Raw genomic sequence first — 20,326 nt, 5'->3', positions numbered from 1 at the left:
AACTCTTATAATTAGATGTCTCTTACTATAGAACAATATCCTTTATATAGATACATGAACATGTGTTAGAATTCAACATGATATGAGAATTGTAGGCTATTATTATACATCGATCCATTACTTGCAAAATGTTATATATATGAAACTCGTATGTCGTAATATATTGGCGAATATGATTTCGATTTATGTATGTTGCGGTATGATGCTATTATATGTGTGTGATGTGATGGAGTTGGTGGAGGATTGAGGGAGTTTTGTGGTGTTCGACCCTCTCTATCGGATGCAATCTAGGTATGGAGTGTATGGGGTTGGCGCTAACACAAGGGTAACCTTGTGGATCACACTCTTATACAATGTGGACGCCAACTTGTCATATCACTTTTGGTTGTTTGTATATGATAAGATTGGTGGCGAATTGTGGGAGTTTTGTGGTTGGTTGACCCTCTCTACCGGATGCGACCTAGGTATGGAGCGTATGGGGTCGGCGCTAACACAAGGAGAACCTTGTGGACCACACTCTTACACAACGTGGACACCAACTTGTCATATCACTTTTGGTTGCTTGTTACAAATGTGTTTTACTTTATTTTAACGGCCACAACTTGAATACTTGTTACGAACACCTTTATGTGTGATAGGGTTGTCTATTTGTTTTGGTAGCTTTTGAAACTGTCTCTTGAGGCTTTAGAGGTTTCGAAATCTACTTGTTGGGGTCTGAACCAACTTATTATTTTTCAGGACAAGAAAATCGGGAAGTGCCACCTGCTTGGGTCGTAGTTAACATTGGAGGAGTCTCTTAGCATTCTTCTTTCTTTCTTTAGGTAGTTATTTTGGAGTTGCATCTCCTAAATACTTGTTTTTGCTTTTACTTGATCTTTTCCGACATATGTGTCGATGATTTAGAGACATCCTGCGAGTTTTAGGGTTCCAAACCTAGGTCCGCTGTGCCTTATAGTTTTTAGAAACTTGGTAAAGTTTCATTAGTTGATTTATTGTTTCATTTGAGCTTCATGTTCGATGTTATTTCTCTCTTTGATGAGTATATCGTATATGTTCACTGTTCTGGGAGAAATGCTTTAAGTTTAGGTTTTCATCGCAGCTGACGTGGAAATCTTGATTTGGGGCGTTACAAAGTGGTATCAGAGCTCTAGGTTCATAAATCCTAGGGGTTGTGTCTAGGGCTTAAGATAAATAGAAGCAGTAGTGGCACTTTAGTCCTTCTTGGGGCTTTATGTGTGATAGTTAATTTAGTTTCTCTTTTTGTTCTTTTCTTTGTTGGAATCGTGGACGGAGGAGCTGCTGGTCAGGGCAGAGGGCGTCGCATTGCTCGCACCCGAGGAGGTGGTAGAGGTCGAGGTATTTTAGTCGAGGAAAGGGGGTCTGTAAGACCAGAGGACTTATAGTCACAGTCAGGGGATCATACAGGCTCAAATCCTAATCTGAGTAGGGTCAACTGTGACCATAGGAGTTGAGGAATTAGGCAATATTGTTAACATCGTTGTGCAAGCTACAATGCGGGCTAATAAGATCCCACAACATTTAACACCTGTTAGACAAGAACGTGTTGTAGAATCGGCACCGGAAGTTATTGTGAATCAGCGACAACAAGTTGAGATGACGTGGTTGCAATTCTATCACGAGTTTCAGAAGATGGGGCCACCAAAATTTGATGGTACTGGAGGACCTATAGAGGCATATGAGTGGTGCAAGGAGGTAGAGAGGATGTTCGTAGCATTTGATTGCTCTGGAGTGTATAGCAACGAATGACGGTATTCCAGTTAAAGAAGAATGCAGCTAATTGGTGGGACACTCAGTCTAGGTTGGTGGACCCGTTGAGGTGCACATGGGAAGAATTTAAGAATGCCTTCATGGAAAACTTTATTCCTTTCTCAGCTCGACAGAGACTTAAGAGGGAATTTCAAGACTTGAAACAAGGAGAGAATCAAGCCGTATTGGAGTATGAGAATGGGTTTTACAGACTCTCCCTCTTTGCTAGCCAACTAATCCCCACAGAGGAGGAAAATATTGAGAGGTTTGTGAATGGGTTGCGTGACAACATTGTTAGGTACATTGCTGGGCAACCTAGTTACGACCCCTATCAGAAGGTGGTTTCTTGTCCTAAGGTTCACGATGCTCAGATACAGGAGGCAAAGAAGCAGAGAGGAATCAAAGTCCAAGGTAAAAGTGAACAAAAGGGAAATGGTGGAAATTTTGGGAAGGTTAGTTGGAATCAGCGCAATGACTATAATGGTCAACGGGATGGCAAGAGGCCTCGTACAGACCTAGATGATAGAGCAGTGGTAGCAACTGGTGGACAACCGGAACCACTGAATGGCAACTGGGGCGATATAGGGCTTTCTAAGGAACTTGTTACACTTGCTGTGGGCAGGGTCGTAGAGCGGTTGATTTTCCTAAGAAGAATGGGACTCAAACTGGTAATCAAGGGCGACAATATGATTATCATCAGCAAGGGAGGTTGCAGGGACGTGGTCAGCAGCTGCAGCTGAATGTCGTAGTTCCTAGAGATGTTGGAACACCTGCTGAGGTGGTCGAAGGTACCTTTCTTATTCATAACAATCTGGGAAGAGTATTATTTGATCCTGGTGCCATGGGTACCTTTATTCTAATTCTTTTGTACGCACTTTGCCTATTGTGTTAGATCGATGTGTGAGCCCTTTTATTGTGTCGTTTCTTTTGGATGGGTCTATAGTGATAGACCACATTTGTCGAGGGTGCATTATTAAGTTAGATGAATGAGAGTTTGCTTCGGACCTTTTTGTACTTCAGTTAGTTTACTATGATGTCATCCTAGGCATGGATTGGCTTGCTTCATATCATGCACTTGTGGATTGTTTTGCCAAGACGGTCACATTCTCTGTTCCGGGTGAAGAGGTGTTGGTTGTGTGTGGACTTACGAGACAGATGAGGGAAATGCACTTGGGTAACGTGAACTGATAGAGCATCCGGTAATGGGTAAGACGCTAGAGATGATTGATGTGGTATGTGAGTACCATGGGGTGTTCAGCGATATACCAGGGTTGCCACTGCGCAGAGAGGTTGACTTATGCATAGAGTTGGAACCGGGTACTGCATCGATAACTAGAACTCATTACCGAATGGCTCCAGTTGAACTACGTGAACTCAAGGACCAGATTCAACAGTTACTTGACCTGGGCTTCATACGCCAGAGTAACTCCCCGTGGGGTGCGCCTATTCTTTTTGTTAAAAAGAATGACGAGTCGATGAGGTTGTGTATCGATTATAGGGAGTTGAATAAGGTTACTGTCAGGAATAAGTACCCTTTACCGAGGATCGATGACTTATTCGATCAACTGAAAGGATCCAAGTGGTTTTCGAAGATTGACTTGAGATCAGGGTATCACCAATTACGGGTTAGAGAGGAGGACATTCCTAAGACTACATTTGTGACACGATATGGTTCTTATGAATTTCTGGTTATACCGTTTGGCTTGACTAATGCTCCAGCGATTTTCATGGATTTGATGAACCGGGAGTTTCGGGATTTCTTAGATAAGTTTATCATCGTATTTATCGATGATATCCTTATCTACTCCAAAACTAAGGAAAATCACGAGGATCACTTACGACAGGTACTAGAGAGACTGATGGAACATCAGTTGTATGCTAAGTTCGAGAAGTGTGAATTTTGGCAAGAAGAAGTAAAGTTCTTGGATCATGTTATATCTAGCATTGGAGTATTAGTCGACCTTTCTAAGGCCGAGTCAGTGCTTAATTGGAAGCAACCCACATCAGCGACAGAGGTTCGTAGTTTTTTGGGTATGGCTAGATATTATAGACGGTTTATCAAGGGGTTCTCAAGTATTGCAGGGCCTTTGACGAACCTAACTAAGAAGGATGTTTTGTTTCGCTAGTCTACAGAGTGTGATCAGACATTTCAAGAACTGAAGACGGGGTTTACTACTGCACCTGTTTTGACCATTCCTGAGAGCGGTATTCGGTTGGTGATTTACACTGATGCATCCATTCAGGGTCTGGGTTGTGTTCTAATGCAGAGTGGTAAGGTGGTTGCCTATGCTTTGAGGCATTTGCGACCGCATGAGCGAAATTACCCAACTCACGACTTAGAGTTGGCGGTTGTAGTGTTTGCTTTGAAGATTTGGAGGCATTATTTGTATGGTGAAAAATTTGATCTCTATACCGACCATAAAAGCCTCAAGTATCTATTTTCTCAGAAGGAATTGAATATGCGCCAATGTCGGTGGTTAGAGTTAATGAAAGATTATGACTTCATGTTGCAATACCACACGGGTAAGGCTAATGTGGTAGTTGATGCTCTAAGCCGACAACCTAGAGGTATTGTAGCAACATTGATGATGAATCAGTGGAAGATGTTAGAAGATGTGGAGATGTATGATATTGATGGTGTTGGGTCAAGAGTTAACTCGATATTTCTGGGTAGTATGGTGGTTAGGTCATCTTTGTTGGGTCGTATAGTGAATGCACAGATGGATGACAACTGGTGCCAGAAACAAATATCTTTAATGCAAGAAACTGAAACCGAGTTCAGTACAGGACAAGACGGTGGATAAAGATTCCGATGGAGGTTATTTGTATCGGCAGATCCGGTCTCGAGACGGCATATATTAGATGAGGCACACCGGAGTAAGTACACTGTTCATCCTGGTTGTAACAAGGTGTATAGAGACTTGAAGAGGCAGTATTGGTGGTCTGTAATGAAGAAAGATGTTACTGAACATGTGAGGAAGTGTGGGGTGTGTCAGATGGTGAAGGCAGAAAATCGACATACGTTGGGACTTCTAGAACCGTTGCCTATTTCGGAGTGGAAATGGGAAAACATATCGATGGACTTCATCACGGGTTTACCGTGCTCGAGTCGAGGCTTTGATGCCATTTGGGTGATAGTTGATAAGCTGACTAAGTCGGCTCACTTCCTACCAGTGAAGACAACAGATAGTGGATCAACTGACACAACTTTATATCAAGGAGATAGTCAGATTACACGGAGTTCCATTGTCTATTGTGTTAGATAGGGATTCATCCTTTACTTCTCGATTTTGGAAGAGTTTCCAAGCTTCTATGGGAACATCTTTACACTTCAAAACAACCTTTCACCCTCAGACAGATGGGCAGACAGAGAGAGTCAACAAAGTACTTGATGTAATCCAGAGTTCCTTTTGTATTATGAATCGTTGTACTGAACTTTACCCGACATTGCTTCCCGAAGACGCAATGTTCACAGAATTCCAGTTTTCCAACCTTCTGTCCACAGAGTATGCCCTGCTTGCTCAGTATAGTCATCCCTCTTTCGCTCATATGTCGTAACCGCATATGTCATAACTTGGTAGTCTCAACTTTCTTGTCAGATGATGATACCGCTGCAGATCCGGTAACGGTGGTACCCTGTAAATAGCACATATAGACCATTCTTCTTCAACCCCTTCATAACTGTAAGACTCCCCTTAGAAATCTGACAAAAACCACCTTCACCAGTATACTTGCAACCATTATCATCTAGAGTTCCCAAAGAGATTAAATTCCTCTTCAAATCTGGAACATGTTTGATATCTGTTATAGTCCTCACAACACCATCGTGCATCTTGATATGAATTGTACCAATTCCAACCACCTTACAAGGAGTGTCGTTTCCCATTAACACCTTACCGCCATTAATGATCGTGTAAGTGGAAACCATTCCCTATGAGGACATACATGGAATGTACAACCAGTATCCAAAATCCACCTATCTTCAGCGAAGCATGCACTGAAAGCCAGAACCATAGCTTCATGACATTCTTCAATGATTGCCAAGACAGTGCCATCGTCGTTGTCTTCTTCGATAACTGCTACCTCCCCTGGTTTCTTTCTAAGCTCACGACAAATCTTCTTGAAGTGTCCCTCCTTCTTACAATTACAACATTTGTACTTGCTAGGTTTCGATTTAGATCTAGACCGACCCTTCCTATCGCCTAGATGATGTGACCTTCCCCTTACAACCAAACCATCTCCTGAACTGCTTTCTTCCATTGACCTTCGTCTCAACTCCTTGGAGTTCAATGCTGCTTTAACATCCTCCAATGTTGTAGTTGTTTTACCAGACATAAAAGAATCAACAAAGCTTTCCTATGGTGGTGGCAGGGATGCAAGCAATAGTACTTCTTCTTTAGATACAAAAAGATTACTCGATTGATTTCATCTATATGGTCTTTCAACGATTCCCCTTCCAACATCTGTAAACTAAATAATTTCTTCTTTAGATACAAAAAATTAGTTAGAGATTTCGTCATAATACCTTGCCTTCAGCTTACTCCATAGCACATTGGTTGTAGTTTCAATCGCTGCTTCCGACAAGACCTCATTGCTCAAACACAACAGAATCTGCCCATGAGCTCACTCCATGAGATTTTCCTTCTCTGCTTCTGATAATGATTCCGCGAATGCAGCCTTCCCATACAACGTTTTCAGCAAACCATGTTCAACTAATACTGCTTTCATCTTAACCTTCCAAAGATTAAAATCATTACTTTTATCGAACTTTTTTATCTTGTATTTTGCCATCACATAAACCTCAAAACTAAAGCTCTGATACCAGTTTGTTATGACAAAAGCGATTTTCTATGACCTAAATCGAGTAATCCAAGAAAAGCAATAGGAAATAAAGAACAATTACACAGAACACAAGAGATTTATGTGGTTCGGTTGGTGAGACCTACTCCACGGCGACAATGGCGCGATGATTTCCACTATGATAAGCAAACAAGTTACACAAGAGATTTCGTGAGAATTAGACATATATATCTCCTAGGGTTTTAGTTTATATTGGCACTAAAACCCTAATCCCACCGCCTCACCGACTCTCTGTCTAAATCTGAAATACACATGGATACGCTAACACTAATAACCGACATAGGTCTTCTTTGCATTCCAGCTCTGTCTCGGAGTCCAGCTCTACCTTTGAGCCCTGCTTAGCATACCAGTCCTGTCTCAGTAATCAGCTCCGCTAACGGGTCCAAAATTCCGCGTCGAAACTGGAGCGATTTATAGACACTCCAGAGCCGAATATCAACTTAACAGATACGTCATTTTACATCTTGCCTTGTAAGCGGGTTGGCGGGTTCGATATCAACCCATATTCGAGTCAATTTGATCAACATGCTTGAGCACCATCAACTTATCTCGTGCCAGAAAGTCGACATTCTCTGGGAAGAATTGCGCTTTCAACTCCTCCCAAGTGTCGATCTTGTAACATCCCCTAGCCATCTCGTCCGTCTTTCGTCGACACCATAGCAACGCGTCTTCCTCCAAGTACATTGCTGCCATCTCCACCATGTCTTCATCCCTCTCAAGGCCTATTGCTTTAAAGTACCTCTCTATGTGCCAAAGAAAGTCTCTACTTCCTTAGCATCTCTGGCACCACTAAAGCTCTTAGGGTCTGGCACTCTTACCTTGGGTGCTTCTTAATTTAGGTTAGTCTTCATGTTGCCCACCACCTTCTCCATTAATAGGTACCGATACTTGAAGACTTCAAACTCATCACGCATCCATCACCGTTTCCAACGACTTCTCGACCCCATCAATCGCGTCTTGTTAACGGGCTAGGATGCTTGTTACATCACCTGGGAACTCTTCAGACTCCTCTACACGTTCCACCAGCATGTCTAGCTTCTCCTCGAATGCTACCAACCTTGCCTCCACGGAAGCTTCCCCCTCCGTCGACTTCCCTCGTGCAACCTTGTTCCTCTTGCCCTTAGGACGTCACTCCTTCCTGGCAACATCTTGTGGCATGTTCTTGATCTCGCTCGACATGGTTCCGACGTGGCTCTGATACCAACTATCACGGGGTAAAATTTCGCCTATGCTCTTTACACCGTGCGGCACTTGTTCTAGTTGCTTTCTAGCACAAGTCTAACCTCTTTTTTTCTTGAATGCCTATGTAACTTGGACTAATAGGCAAGCTCTATTACTAAGGATGCTCCAAGAAAACTATTACAAAGAACTTTAAGCTTTATTGCTCAAGAACTCTAAGTATACAAGTGTGGGCACACTTCCCAAGTCACTCAAACTCTTTACAGTAGATTGTTTGATTCCAACTTGGTTGGTTTACAAATGAGGGACTCATCTCTTATTTATACTAGTTTGCCTACAAAATGGATGGCTAGAATTAAGCCATATGGTTCGCATCTAATGGCTTGGAACCTTCTTGAGAATTCTCTAGACAACTCTTGGTTCCACCATTCTCTAGAGTCTTCCAACCAAAATATCTCCATCCATCTGTAGAAAACTCCATTGGGTTAGACCAACAAGGATAGAGCATGAAACCTTCCACTAAGCACAAGGCAGTCTGGCCCAAATGCTATGCAAGCTTGTTGTTTGGCCTGCTAGTGTGCTACCGTTTTGCGCCTTGGAAGTTATTGTCGAGGTTGTTGTTCTGAGCCTCCAAGTTGTTGTCCAGCCCAAGATGTTGCTGCTATTTGGAGAGCTTATAAGTGGGTTGTTTGGGCTACATTTTTGGTGCTAATATGTTGTTGTCTCGGGCCTCCTGAGTTGCTGGCTGGTGCTTCTACAAATGGTCTGTGACAAATTTCTCCTAGTGACGATACACACGTGCGAAGTGCAAAGTGCGTATCGACACCTCTAAAGAGCCCAATGCGCCCTATACGCCCACGCCACGCGAGTGCACGTTGCGTGGTGCAAACCACACAAACCACCCTATCGTTTCAGAGAATCTACTATTAGTATGTGAAAAAGTCTATCTAAAGATGTAGAACTTTTCTTATTTAGCCAATACAGTACTAATAATAAAATTACACGTTTTAGTTATCCTTATATATTCTCCAAGTAAATCAATGATAACTCGTTCAAATGAAATCGAATTTTGACAAACTTTATGTCTAAATTCAAGAACTAGACAAGACGAATCCAATGGTCCGTTTTGATCCTGATTTGGACAACGTTTGGTTGCCCAAATTGGCCAAAAACTGATCCGGTTTCTACAATCATCTCTCTCTATCTCACTTATCGTCTTTCTTTGTCTCACTTATCGTTTCTCTCTCTCTCTCTCTCTCTCTCTCTCTCTCTCTCTCTCTCTCTCTCTCTCTCTCTCTCTCTCTCTCTCTCTCTCTCTCTCTCTCTCGCATTTGTTATGTCTCTTTCTTCCTCTCTCACATACACACGCAGTTCAGGAGAAAACCCCCCTTGAGGGTTTCGTGGTTAACTGTCCATGAAACATTTCGTGATAGACCAACTACAGATCTCTCGTGGTCGGCTAACCACAAAATCTGAAGCAGTGATACAAAGAGGGAGAGAGATAGCAACAGAGAAAGAGAGAGAGAAAAAATAATGAGAGGAAGCGAGAGAGAGAGAGAGAAAAAAAAAAAAGGTGAGGTGGTCAAAAATGGTGGTGGTTGTTGGAAGTTGTGGTGGTAGAAGAGAAAGATCAGAGAGCTAAAAAACAATCAAATTACGTAATTTTCTAGCTTAATATTAAATATGACCCTGAAATCAATTTTTATTTATTAAGTGTTTATTTACCCAAACTTTTTAAGTTGCTACCAATAATCCATCTAACCATTATGTTTAGTGGGATACCAAAAAAATAATTGTTGACCCTCTAAAAAAAACAAAAATGATGCTATGCCCGGCTGAATCCCGGCCTGAATCCCGGCTGGCCGAGTTGGCAGTCCAACCGGGCATAGCATCGTGACTCATCTTAGAAAAAAGAGGGTATTTTACAAAATTTACAAATTGGTCCCTCTAACTATATAGAATTCAAGTTGAGGTCATTCTTCATTAAAAATACAAGACACGGGATTTTGAGCTTTTAATACAACAGCTAGGGCAAAGCAAAACCACCATTTTCATTCTCCACCTCTTCTTCACACGATTCCAGTCCAAGGAGACGATTCTAGGGTTTTATTAGGGACGATTTCAAGCTCGGTTTAGGGTATCAAACCACTTCCTAACAACATCAACTTAGGGACGATTTCTCTCTGCAAACTCTCTATACGAATTTGGGCATTCTGTCTCTCTTTCTCTCTACACGAATTCAAGCTAGGTGTTGGCATCAAACCACTTCCTAACAGGTACATATTCATATAACTTTCTAATTTTTTGCTTCTAACACGTCTGAGACCTAAACGAAACGATATGTGATATGTGAGCTTTCATAGCTTCATTTACTCATCAAATTCTGCTTTTACTTCATTTATGTAATCTTGGGTGCAATCTTCTTTTAATCCACAACACTCACACTTGGCTAATTCAATCTCCATTCTTTTACAGTCACACTTGGCTCATTCAATCTCCATTCTTGAGTTGTTTGATATGTATAGTGAGAAAAGTAGCTATATTTTTTGGGTTTTTTCTCACTAGATTTTGGATGTTTTTGTTGTCACAATATATAGATGATGGTGTGTTTGGGTTATGATTGTGTCGATTCCTGTTCACTTTCTTTGTCACTCAAACTAAGATGTATTTCAGAAATTTTTTTATTATATGTTACTAAGATGTATGTTCTGAAATTGATTATATGTTCTGAAATTTTGGCTGCAGAAATGTCAAACTCTTGAGAGAGTGAGGATTTTGATTGTTTCGACAAAACGTCCGAGAATGACATTGGCAAACAGAAAGGTTGTGAAGGTTGTCTTTAAGGTTGTGAAGGTTCTTTAATGGCATGTATCATGTCTAGCGTTGCCCTTGCTTCAATTGTAAGTGATATCTTGGTGTTGGGCTCGCGGCATATTCCGGAGTTACAAGTGACGACTTTTGTGGGCTCCCAGGGGCTATAATAATGTTGGTTGTTTGCACTTCACTGCCTCTTTTCTTATCGTCATGGGTCTTTGATGAAACTAAGACGACATGGTTCCAGCAGATGGAACAAAAGCAGCAAAAGATAAGGAGGACTAGCACGAAGCAGCAAACCCACTTAGTTTTGGTATACAGAAAGGAGCAGAGGTGTTCTGACTATATTTTACTAGTATAGTAACTATAGTTAAAGACCTAAAGGTTTTGTTGATGTAAAACAAGATTTTTGTGAAAACTCGAACAATTTGTGAAGTAAACAGAAGTGTCGAGTTTTTGCCTAATTGCGAAACTCAAAACACTCTTTATCTGTCTTTATAGTTTTGTATATCAAGAAATCATTGTCCCAGTGCAAGATTTTAGGCTAACCGTGAGTAGTTCATGTCTTTTAATGAAATAAAGTTTACAATTTGTTGTTATTAACTAAATGATAAAACTGAATATATATTGGGTTGCCATTTTTTTTTTTGTTGAACTATGTTGGGTTGCCTTGGTTTCGAATTTGTTGTGGAAATTTTTGATTTCAGAGGAAGATTTTTTAATTGAAATGTCTCAAGATTTTAGACCGAAATGCCTCGAGTTATCATTTGAGAAATGTCTTAAGTTATGAAGTGAGAAAACAAGAACCAACTCATTAACCGATTACAAACCTAAAAATTTGAGTAAGATTTCTTGTTAATATTTACTCAAAACAATGGATTCAAAACAAAAACTTCCAGAGTAAGGACATCACAACACTACAACTTAGTGAGATTTTACAGACTCCAGGGCAAAGTTAAGACCTTCGCCATAATCCTGCAATGTGCGTGCTCTTTGTTGTCCCAAGTCTCCTGCTTTGGGCAATAAGGTTCCGTCAGTAGGGACATTGCCCAATAGTCTTCCATTATACACCAAGTCATGTAGTTAGGAAGCTTCCCTATAAGACCACCCAGTCCTGCAGTTAGGAAGCTTCCACTTTCGCCTTCCACCGGGCATAGCATCATCCTTCCACTTTGGGACACAACTTCAATTCAGAACAACGAGATAAATGCTTATTGCTTTACCATCAAAGACGAACAACGAGATAAATGCTGCACACTTGTAAACTAAGAAAAATGTGCACCTTAGCCGAAACTTTTTTGTAGCTATTTGCGACATCAACATAAGCTGAAGCAGCTTCATGCTACTGCATATATGTGAGATGAAGTACGTTCATCAACAGAGTACATAAGCTAGTCGTGTCCAAAACCGAACTGACCAACTCAACCTTCAAATGACAGCCAGCCAGTTCAATGTACACAGATGCAGCTTTATCTAACAAACATAAGTAGATACAACAAATCAGTATAACATAACAAAATCACTAATCTTCAACAACCATTCACAAAGAAGCTAGGCGACAAGATATAAAATTCTGTATAAAAAAAATTCATGTATAACAAAATTCTGCAGCTGTAAAGATGAATCGTAGGAAATTACAAATGACAGGCCATAAGAAATGCAATGCTTCAGCAAGCGGCCCTCCCATCGGACTAACTTGGTGAGTTCCCTATCCAACACGACGAAGAATTTGTCCATTGGGGTTCTGCTCTCTTCCAATGTTTGATAGGGTCGTTCTCCACTAGGAATAGGTTTTCGACTTCATTTTTTATGGATCTGTTGGCAAAGGATCAGCAAACAAACAAGATGTCAAATAACATATTTCCTTCAAGGCAACCATGTATATTGTGTTTAACAAACTTCATTCCAAGAACAAAAATTACCCCTTTTCATGGCTAACTTTTGGCTATTAACACACCTATAGGAACCAGTTTTTAAGTTCAAAACTGAGGGTACTCCAAGTCCTCAAGGCTTCAACTAACATTTAACAAATAAAAGCCATGAACTAACAGGATAACTTAACAATTAGTCCAGCCGGCTACTGCAGTGGACGGCGAACCAATTTGAACCTATTTCATACTAATTTGAACCAATCTAGGGCAACATTTAGGGAGAAATCGTCAAGGAAGGTGTATATGATAAATGAACATCATAATATCCAACAAATGTATACGGTTCAAGACATATATAAGATGTTCCACAAATTTCAGCAAATGTATCGTCAAGGAAGTCGTACAAATTTCACAAATAAACATCATAATATCCAACAAATGTATCGTCAAGGAAGTCATACAAATTTCACAAATTTCAGCATATATATAACATATAAATATGGCAAATTTCTCCCAAATTCATCAAATATGGAAAAATCTTACAGAGTACCTTCATCAAATTTCAGCACATATATAACATATAAATATGGCAAAATTCAAGTTTCATCTAACGTTTTAACAGTAGAGTAAATTGTGATTTGGTCTCTCTATTTGAGCAGATGTGTTCTTCTATTTGAATCTTAGAGGTTCTTTCTTCTCTACCAGGGCTATACATTCCCCTTGACGAAATGCTCGGTGAGAAGATTAAACTATATAGTTCATGTTAGCAGACATGGCAACATTCAATAATAGAATGATTTCTCCATAAGGGTTATCGTGATAAATGTTAATCAATAAGTATCAAAATTAGTTTAAAACATCCTATAATAGATCCGTCGAATGAGCATAATAGCCGAATTTGAGTCTAACAGTAACACTGAACCTCAGTTGACATTTGTGAATCTGCCTTGTTCAGTAGAGAGAGAGACATAGAGATTTAGCAAAAAGAAATAGGTAAGAGAGATGTATTTGATAGAAGAAGAGATTTGAAACTTACCTAGTCTGATGAAAGAGGGAAGAATGAAGAACCCTAGCTTTTTGCTCCCAAATTTGTAGAGAGAGAGAGACAAAATTACAAATTTGTATAGAGATTTGGCAAAGAGAATAGGTAGGTAAGAGAGATGTATTTGATAGAAGAAGAGATTTGGAACTTACCTAGTTTGATGAAAGAGGGAAGAATGAAACCCTAGCTTTTTTGCTTGCTCCCAAATTCCCCTAGAAAACTAACCTGGTCGAGTAAAAAAAGCTGGGTTGACTAAAAGGACCTATTTTGAATAGGCATGAATTAGAGGGATCAAAGACGAAACAGCAAATTCTCTCAGCTTTTTGCTCCTGCCAACTCATGATGCATGCCCGGTTGGACTGCCAAGTCACCCGGCCGGGATTGAGGCCGGGATTCAACCGGGCATAGCATCATTTTTGAAAAAAAAAATGAAGAACGTGAAAAGACGTGGAGTAGAAGACTACAAAACCGAATTTTTATGACTTTTTTTTTTGTTGAGACAAAAGAACAGGAAACATGGAGCAATACAAAACTGTAGAAATTGTTCAAAAATCTCCCAATTCCCCTGTTTTCCATCTATACCTCAATAACCCTTCTCACCGGAACGCACTCTCCAACAATTTCTTTACTGAATTCCCAAAAGCCCTAGCTTCGCTAGATGAAAACCCTAATGTAGGTGTAATTATCATCACAGGTCACGGTAAAGATTTCTGCTCCGGAATCGATCTCAATTCCTTAAATTCTATTATAAAATTTCAAGCCAAGGATCAAGGAAGGACGAGAGAGCGTCTACGCCGAGTAATTAAGGGTTTCCAGGACGCAATAAGTTCAATCGAGCGATGCAAGAAACCAGTTATAGCTGGAATCCATGGAGGTTGTATAGGAGGTGGTCTGGATCTTGTAGCAGCCTGTGATATTAGGTATTGTACCGAGGATGCGTTTTTCATTGTAAAGGAGGTTGATTTGGCGATTACAGCTGATCTTGGAACGCTTCAGAGATTGCCTAGAATCATTGGATATGGAAATGCTATTGAATTGGCACTAACTGGAAGAAGATTTTTGGGTTTGGAAGCGAAATCTTTAGGTTTTGTTTCAAGGGTTTTTAGCTCCAAGGATGCAATGGATGATGGCATTAAAGCTGTTGCTGAAGGTATATTTTGCACTCTCTCTCTCTAACTGTTACTTATAGCTAGCTGCATGGTGCTCCTGATTTAACTCCTTGTGATACTCCAAAATGACCAGCTTTAAAATGTTTTCTCCTAAAGATGGCCAACTCACCAAAAAATCCCCTAAAGGTTAATAGTTTAAAATGGCCCCTTCTTCAATTTTTCGTTAGTTAAAGTTAACTACTGACGTTTAACATGGTTGTTCATACTCCTTTATCATCCACATCAATCATCTTTGGCTGGCAAATTCGTTCGGACGACAACCTAGCTATCGCCCACATTATTTTTCGACAAAACAATTTCAAAAAAGCGAAGAGGGCCTTTCTATTTTCGTCACAATTTTTTTTCTTAGAACCATAGTCTAATCAGATCCTAAAATTGAACTGAAATGCATCTGAAATATCATAAAGAACTAGAGCGAGTGAAACCCTAATCAAACAAGATGTGTGAAACCTTAATTGAACCAGACGCGTGAAACCATGAGCCAACCAGGTGCATGATATCCTAATTAAATGAGATGCATGAAATCATAATTGTACCAAATGAAGTCGTCGGCTAGTCGTCCAAAATCGGGCGAGCCATTATTTTAAGTGGGTAAGTTAGGGATTTAAAAAGAAGGGGTAAGAAAGGAAGGTTAAAAAAGATCAGAAGTTTTGTGGACTAAATCAAAGAAGGGTAAGTTAGGGATTTTATATTAGGTCCTTCATCTAACTTGCTCATATTAGGTTGACTATAAGTCCTTAGTCCACATAATCCATGTAGTCGCGTTAATTGCATTTTGACCTCCTAAAGATGATCAACACACTGAAATGGTCATAAAAGATGACCAACTTTCAAAATGACGTCATGACTTATGACCACCACCAACTTCACTTTCTCCATCAACCATCACCACCACCTTCACCTTCTCCATCTATCGCAACCGTCTTCATCGTCTCCATCAACCATCACTAACTTCCTATTGTGCACATGTCACCACCACCAACACAACCCCATCATATTCTTCCTCAAGTCTATAAAAAGGGAAAAAGACTTATCTTTACTAACATGAGTGGACCCAGGATTTTCAGCTAGTCGGGGCAGGTTCAAAGTTACTGTAAATTAATCCCACATATCATTATGAATATATGTTCAAATCTTGATAATTTTTTACCTGAAATAAAGTAGATAGTAGTTTGAGGAAGGAGAAAGAGAAAGAAAGGGAAACCGAGACTCGCGAACAAAGAATTAGTCTATCTCTGTAAATGAGTCTTGTTCTTCTTCGAGGGGAAAAAGAAATAGCGGCCCCAGACATGAGATGAAAAACCAAAAGAGGATAAAAATACAAAAATTTCTCGTTCTTCCTCACAATTACTCTTTATCTTTTATAATATTAAAAAAGAAATTATGAGTTATTTCCTATTTGGCCCCCTATTTTGTGACCAGCTTCCTTTATGACCCATATTTTCCGTAAATTCAAATATGGCCCCCTTTTCTTAACACCGTCAGTCAACTTTTATGGTTAATCTTTCTGTTTCCATATTTACCCTTCTTATAAGAATGATTTCTAAATCTAAAATTGACCCCCTTTTAGATTTGGGTCAATTTCCGAAAAATTATAGCTACTTTAGAAGAAACTACGGGGCCAAAATAGAATACATATAAAAAAAAAATTTATAAACACCTCATCTCTCCCTCTCTCCTCCATCTCATCGCCTCTCTCCTCCACATCATGTATCTCACCACCTCATCATCTTCTCCGATTTCCGGCGACCTTCAAATTTTTTTTGTATCTTTTTCTCTCTATTCTTTCTCTAATCTCCCTCTCTCTAATCTCTCTAACTAATCTCTCCCTCTCTCTCTCTAATTTCCCAGTATCTTTAATTTTTCTCTCTCCTATTTCTCTATAATTCTGGCGAAGGGGAGGAGCCCTTCGCCGGAATAACCAAACCTTGAAAGTCTAGTTTGAAAGTGAAACAAGACCTTCAGGGTCTGGTTTGAAACCAGACCAGGATCTGGTTTCGACCAGCTAGATCGAGATCTAGTTGGTTGAAACCAGATCTCGGTCTGGTTGAAGCCAGATCTCAGTCTGGTTATTCCGATGAAGGGGCTCCTCCCCTTCGCCGGAATTACAGAGAGATGAGAGAGTGAAATTAGAGAGAGAAATAAATTAGAGAGAGAGATTAGTTAGAGAGATTAAAGAGGGAAATTAGTTAGAGAGAGAGAGATTAGAGAAAGGGAGATTAGAGAAAGATTAGAGAGAAAGAAAAAAGAATGTTTGAAGGTCGCTGAAAAATTTGGCCGGCCGGCGACCTTCGTCGGGGAAGATGGTGAGGCGGCGAGATACATGATGTAGAGGAGAGAGGCGATGAGATGGAGGAGAGAGAGAGAGAGAGAGAGATGAGGTGTTTTAAAAAAAATTATATATATTCTATTTGGCCCCCTAGTTTCTTCTAAGGAGTTATAATTTTTTAGAAATTTACCCAAATTTAAAAGGGGAGTCAATTTTGAATTTAGAACTCATTCTTATAAGAAGGGTAAATATGAAACAAAAATATTATCGATAAAAGTTGACTGACGGTGTTAAGAAAAGGGGTCATATTTGAATTTACGAGAAATAGGGGGCCATAAAGGAAGCTGGTCACAAACTAGAGGGTCAAATAAGAAATAATTCAAAAATTAAATTAGTGTTTAGATAAGACGTGCCAAATAAAAAGGATAACAAAAAATGTTATTTAAAGGGTTATTTAGAAGTTGGTCATAATTTGGGGGCCATTTTTGTGAATTGGCCATATTACAAGGGCACAACAAAGTTTCCAGGACGCCACCTTCCCTTAAATTTTGGCTTCATAGAGGTTATACATACTAGGGGCGTTTTGAGCACTTCTCAAAGAAGAAACACACAACAAAATTTGAATGAAAGTAGGGTAAGGGGGCTTGAACCTCCAACCTCTAGTGCAGAGCGTAGAGATTCAACCACTGAGCCACAGATTCGTGTTAGCTATATCTCTATTCTCAACCCAGCTTAGGGAATGACCCAAACTGGTCTTCACGCGAATCTAACCCTGTTCACTAATTATTAAATTCCCTTCAACCAGAGAAGGGTTCCCCTTATCTAGAAAGTGAAAACCCTCTCTGATCGAATCCTTCATTCGGATAAGCACGAAGATGGAAAGAATAATAGTCCGGAAGAGACCTAGAGAGAGGGTTGAATGTGAAAAAAGACAAATTTTGGAGTTTAAATATGCAAATTTATATATGAAGGTCCAACTGGTCATACAATTTCATTATAAGTCACGAAATGCTGCCTGGTATTTAATGGGTTTCGCAAGAAACCCAAATTTAACTTTTCATGGTTTGTGAGTGGGTTCTGTGGAACTAGGGGTGTGGGTGATGGGGTGTGGTCGCACCGGACCCCCCCTCTCTCAGGGCCCTCTTCTCTGAAAAGTTTGTACGTAGCAAGTATGTATAGAGAGAAGCGAGTGTAAGACGTGAATTCAAGTTAGCTCAAGTGGTCCGTTTCTTACTTAGTGCAGTACAGGTTCCAGGTTCGAGTCCTATAAGCAACTTTTAGTTTTTTTTTTTTTTTATGAGGCAACGAAGAGTTCACTTAGGCTAAACGTTTTAAGGCCCAACGATATTATTTTGTAGCCCCTACCAATATTTTTTTTTTTTTTTGTTGAAGATTGTAGCCCCTACCAATAACTTCAAGTACTTTAGTAGTTAGTAGGTTAGTTGGTTCCACACTCTGGATGACTTATCTTTGTTATCTCATGAGTCAAATACGAAATCAAACATAAAATAACAAAACCAAACATTTGATTTTTCAGTTTTTCTTCCTCTCCATCCTCTTGTCTTTCTTTCTCTTTCACTTCTTTAATTTAATAGGTTCGATATTTTTTTTCTCTATAAAATTAATGTTTTTTTTCTTCTGTTTTTCTATTAATCTTTTAAGCAAAAATAATGAATGTTTATTGTTGATGTAAACTTTGTCATCATATATTTAATTTGTTGTATGGATATTCTTATAATAATTTTTTGGTTCTTATACCAAAAATCTATACTTAAACACACATTTAGTCTACCCTAATATTAATATAGAATTTTAAGCTAAAATAACAATTATAATGGATATTTAGTCCAAATTGACCCATCTTTATAGAAAAAACAGATCTCTATCATTTCTATTTAATCATAATACCCATTATAACCTTTTATATAAGAAAAAACCCACTTTCGAAAACCAATCCCCAAAATTCTCTTTCTTTTTTTTCTCAGATTTTTTCGATTAATTTCAAACTTACTATCTGTTTCGCAATTTACACTTTATTTAGTATCAATTACGCATATTTCTACAATAAAACACATTTGGTATAGTTAAAGTATGTCTAGATGTCAAAGATACAGTGATTTTCTGTTTATTGATTCTTGTTTTGTTTCATAAATAACGTATTATTTAGTGTTAAAGTTTCATACTTTATATCATTTTTCTTATATGTGTCATACATAACACATTATGTATCAACAATGTTTCTTCCAAAAAGGAAAATGACTAAAATCTTATTTTCTGAGAATATTGGACCTTAATCTCTTTTTGAATTTTATTTTGGGCCTAAAACCCGTGGACCCTCTTGCTAAATCAATCTAAGTTGCCCCTTAATAATTCTATGTACATATTTAGTCCCTAAAATAGATGCATTTGCAGTTTTGCACATTTGGCCCGCAAGACCAACATTTACATATTTGGCCCACTTTTTTCTGAACCATCTCTCACATCTTCTTTGATTGAAGGGGAATGCCCTTAAAACACTCTCTGATCGAATGGTTAAGAGAATTTTCTTTTCTTTTAGTGGTGGTGGTGGTGGTGAAAGAGTTGTCTATTTTAGTTATATGTCCGGGCTTATTGTGCTTATAATCCTACAGAATGCAACGTCCAATTATTCTGAATCTTTCTTGTCTCAAGAAAAATCAACTTTGGGGTGTTTTGTCTTTCCTTGTATGATAGACTAGACGACTAGTAATAAAAGGTTTTGAATAATGGGAGAATTTCAGGAATAGCAATGAAGTCGCCTCTTGCACTATTCGGAACGAAAGAGGTATTGGTAAGAGGAAGAGACATGAGTATCGATCAATCATTGGATTACGTAGCTACATGGAACTCGGCAATGCTTCCCTCTGATGATGTAACTGAGGCGTTATCGTCCTATTTTGAAAAGAGAAAACCCATCTTTGCTAAGCTCTGATAAGTGATTTTTCGAGATCCTCCTTCAGACGGAGGAAAGAACGTTGAATGATGACAAGTATTCTTCTATGTACACCATGGAAATGGATTTGCTCAGTGGTACTCCCATGTCATTCAGCATATTGTTCTTGTAATCGTTAATAAATTTGTAACTTTGATGTTGTTTTCAGTTATCCAACTTTCTGGGCCACCTTGATATTTGCACATTTTGATGCCTTTTTACATAGACAAAATTGGTCAAAATTTCTCTACGTAATTTTTTCTTGGGCGCAAAATGATCAATAAATTTTTTGAAGTCTTCAGCTCTTTGTGGCATTATGGTAATTTATTATGACATTAAAGGACCAAAGTACTCCTCATATTTTTTTTCTCTTCTTTCTGCTTTGTCTCGCCTCTTTCTCTTTTT

General features: G+C 39.2%; 1 protein-coding gene and 1 long non-coding RNA gene across 2 annotated transcripts; both read left to right on the top strand.

Annotated features, from left to right (window-relative positions):
* The first annotated feature begins 9,620 nt into the window (after positions 1–9,620).
* On the top strand, positions 9,621–11,236 carry LOC147567413 (uncharacterized). The gene is made up of 2 exons (XR_015230761.1): positions 9,621–10,082; positions 10,552–11,236. It is a non-coding gene; the product is annotated as an uncharacterized LOC147567413 (long non-coding RNA).
* A 2,796-nt stretch (positions 11,237–14,032) lies between these two features.
* Positions 14,033–20,093, top strand: LOC147567412 (delta(3,5)-Delta(2,4)-dienoyl-CoA isomerase, peroxisomal-like). Its single transcript, XM_086669449.1, has 2 exons — positions 14,033–14,683; positions 19,731–20,093. Exons 1-2 carry the CDS (start codon positions 14,050–14,052, stop codon positions 19,919–19,921), a joined length of 825 nt encoding a protein of 274 aa, XP_086525575.1. The 5' UTR covers positions 14,033–14,049; the 3' UTR covers positions 19,922–20,093.
* Positions 20,094–20,326: the final 233 nt, after the last annotated feature.

The sequence above is a fragment of the Eschscholzia californica genome, unplaced genomic scaffold, assembly GCF_041429995.1.
Source record: "Eschscholzia californica isolate CP2 unplaced genomic scaffold, dmEscCali1.0.p SCAF_1, whole genome shotgun sequence".
Lineage (NCBI taxonomy): Eukaryota > Viridiplantae > Streptophyta > Magnoliopsida > Ranunculales > Papaveraceae > Eschscholzia > Eschscholzia californica.
The sequence above is the reverse complement of the archived record's forward strand: the minus strand, read 5'-3'. Positions and strand labels throughout refer to the sequence as shown.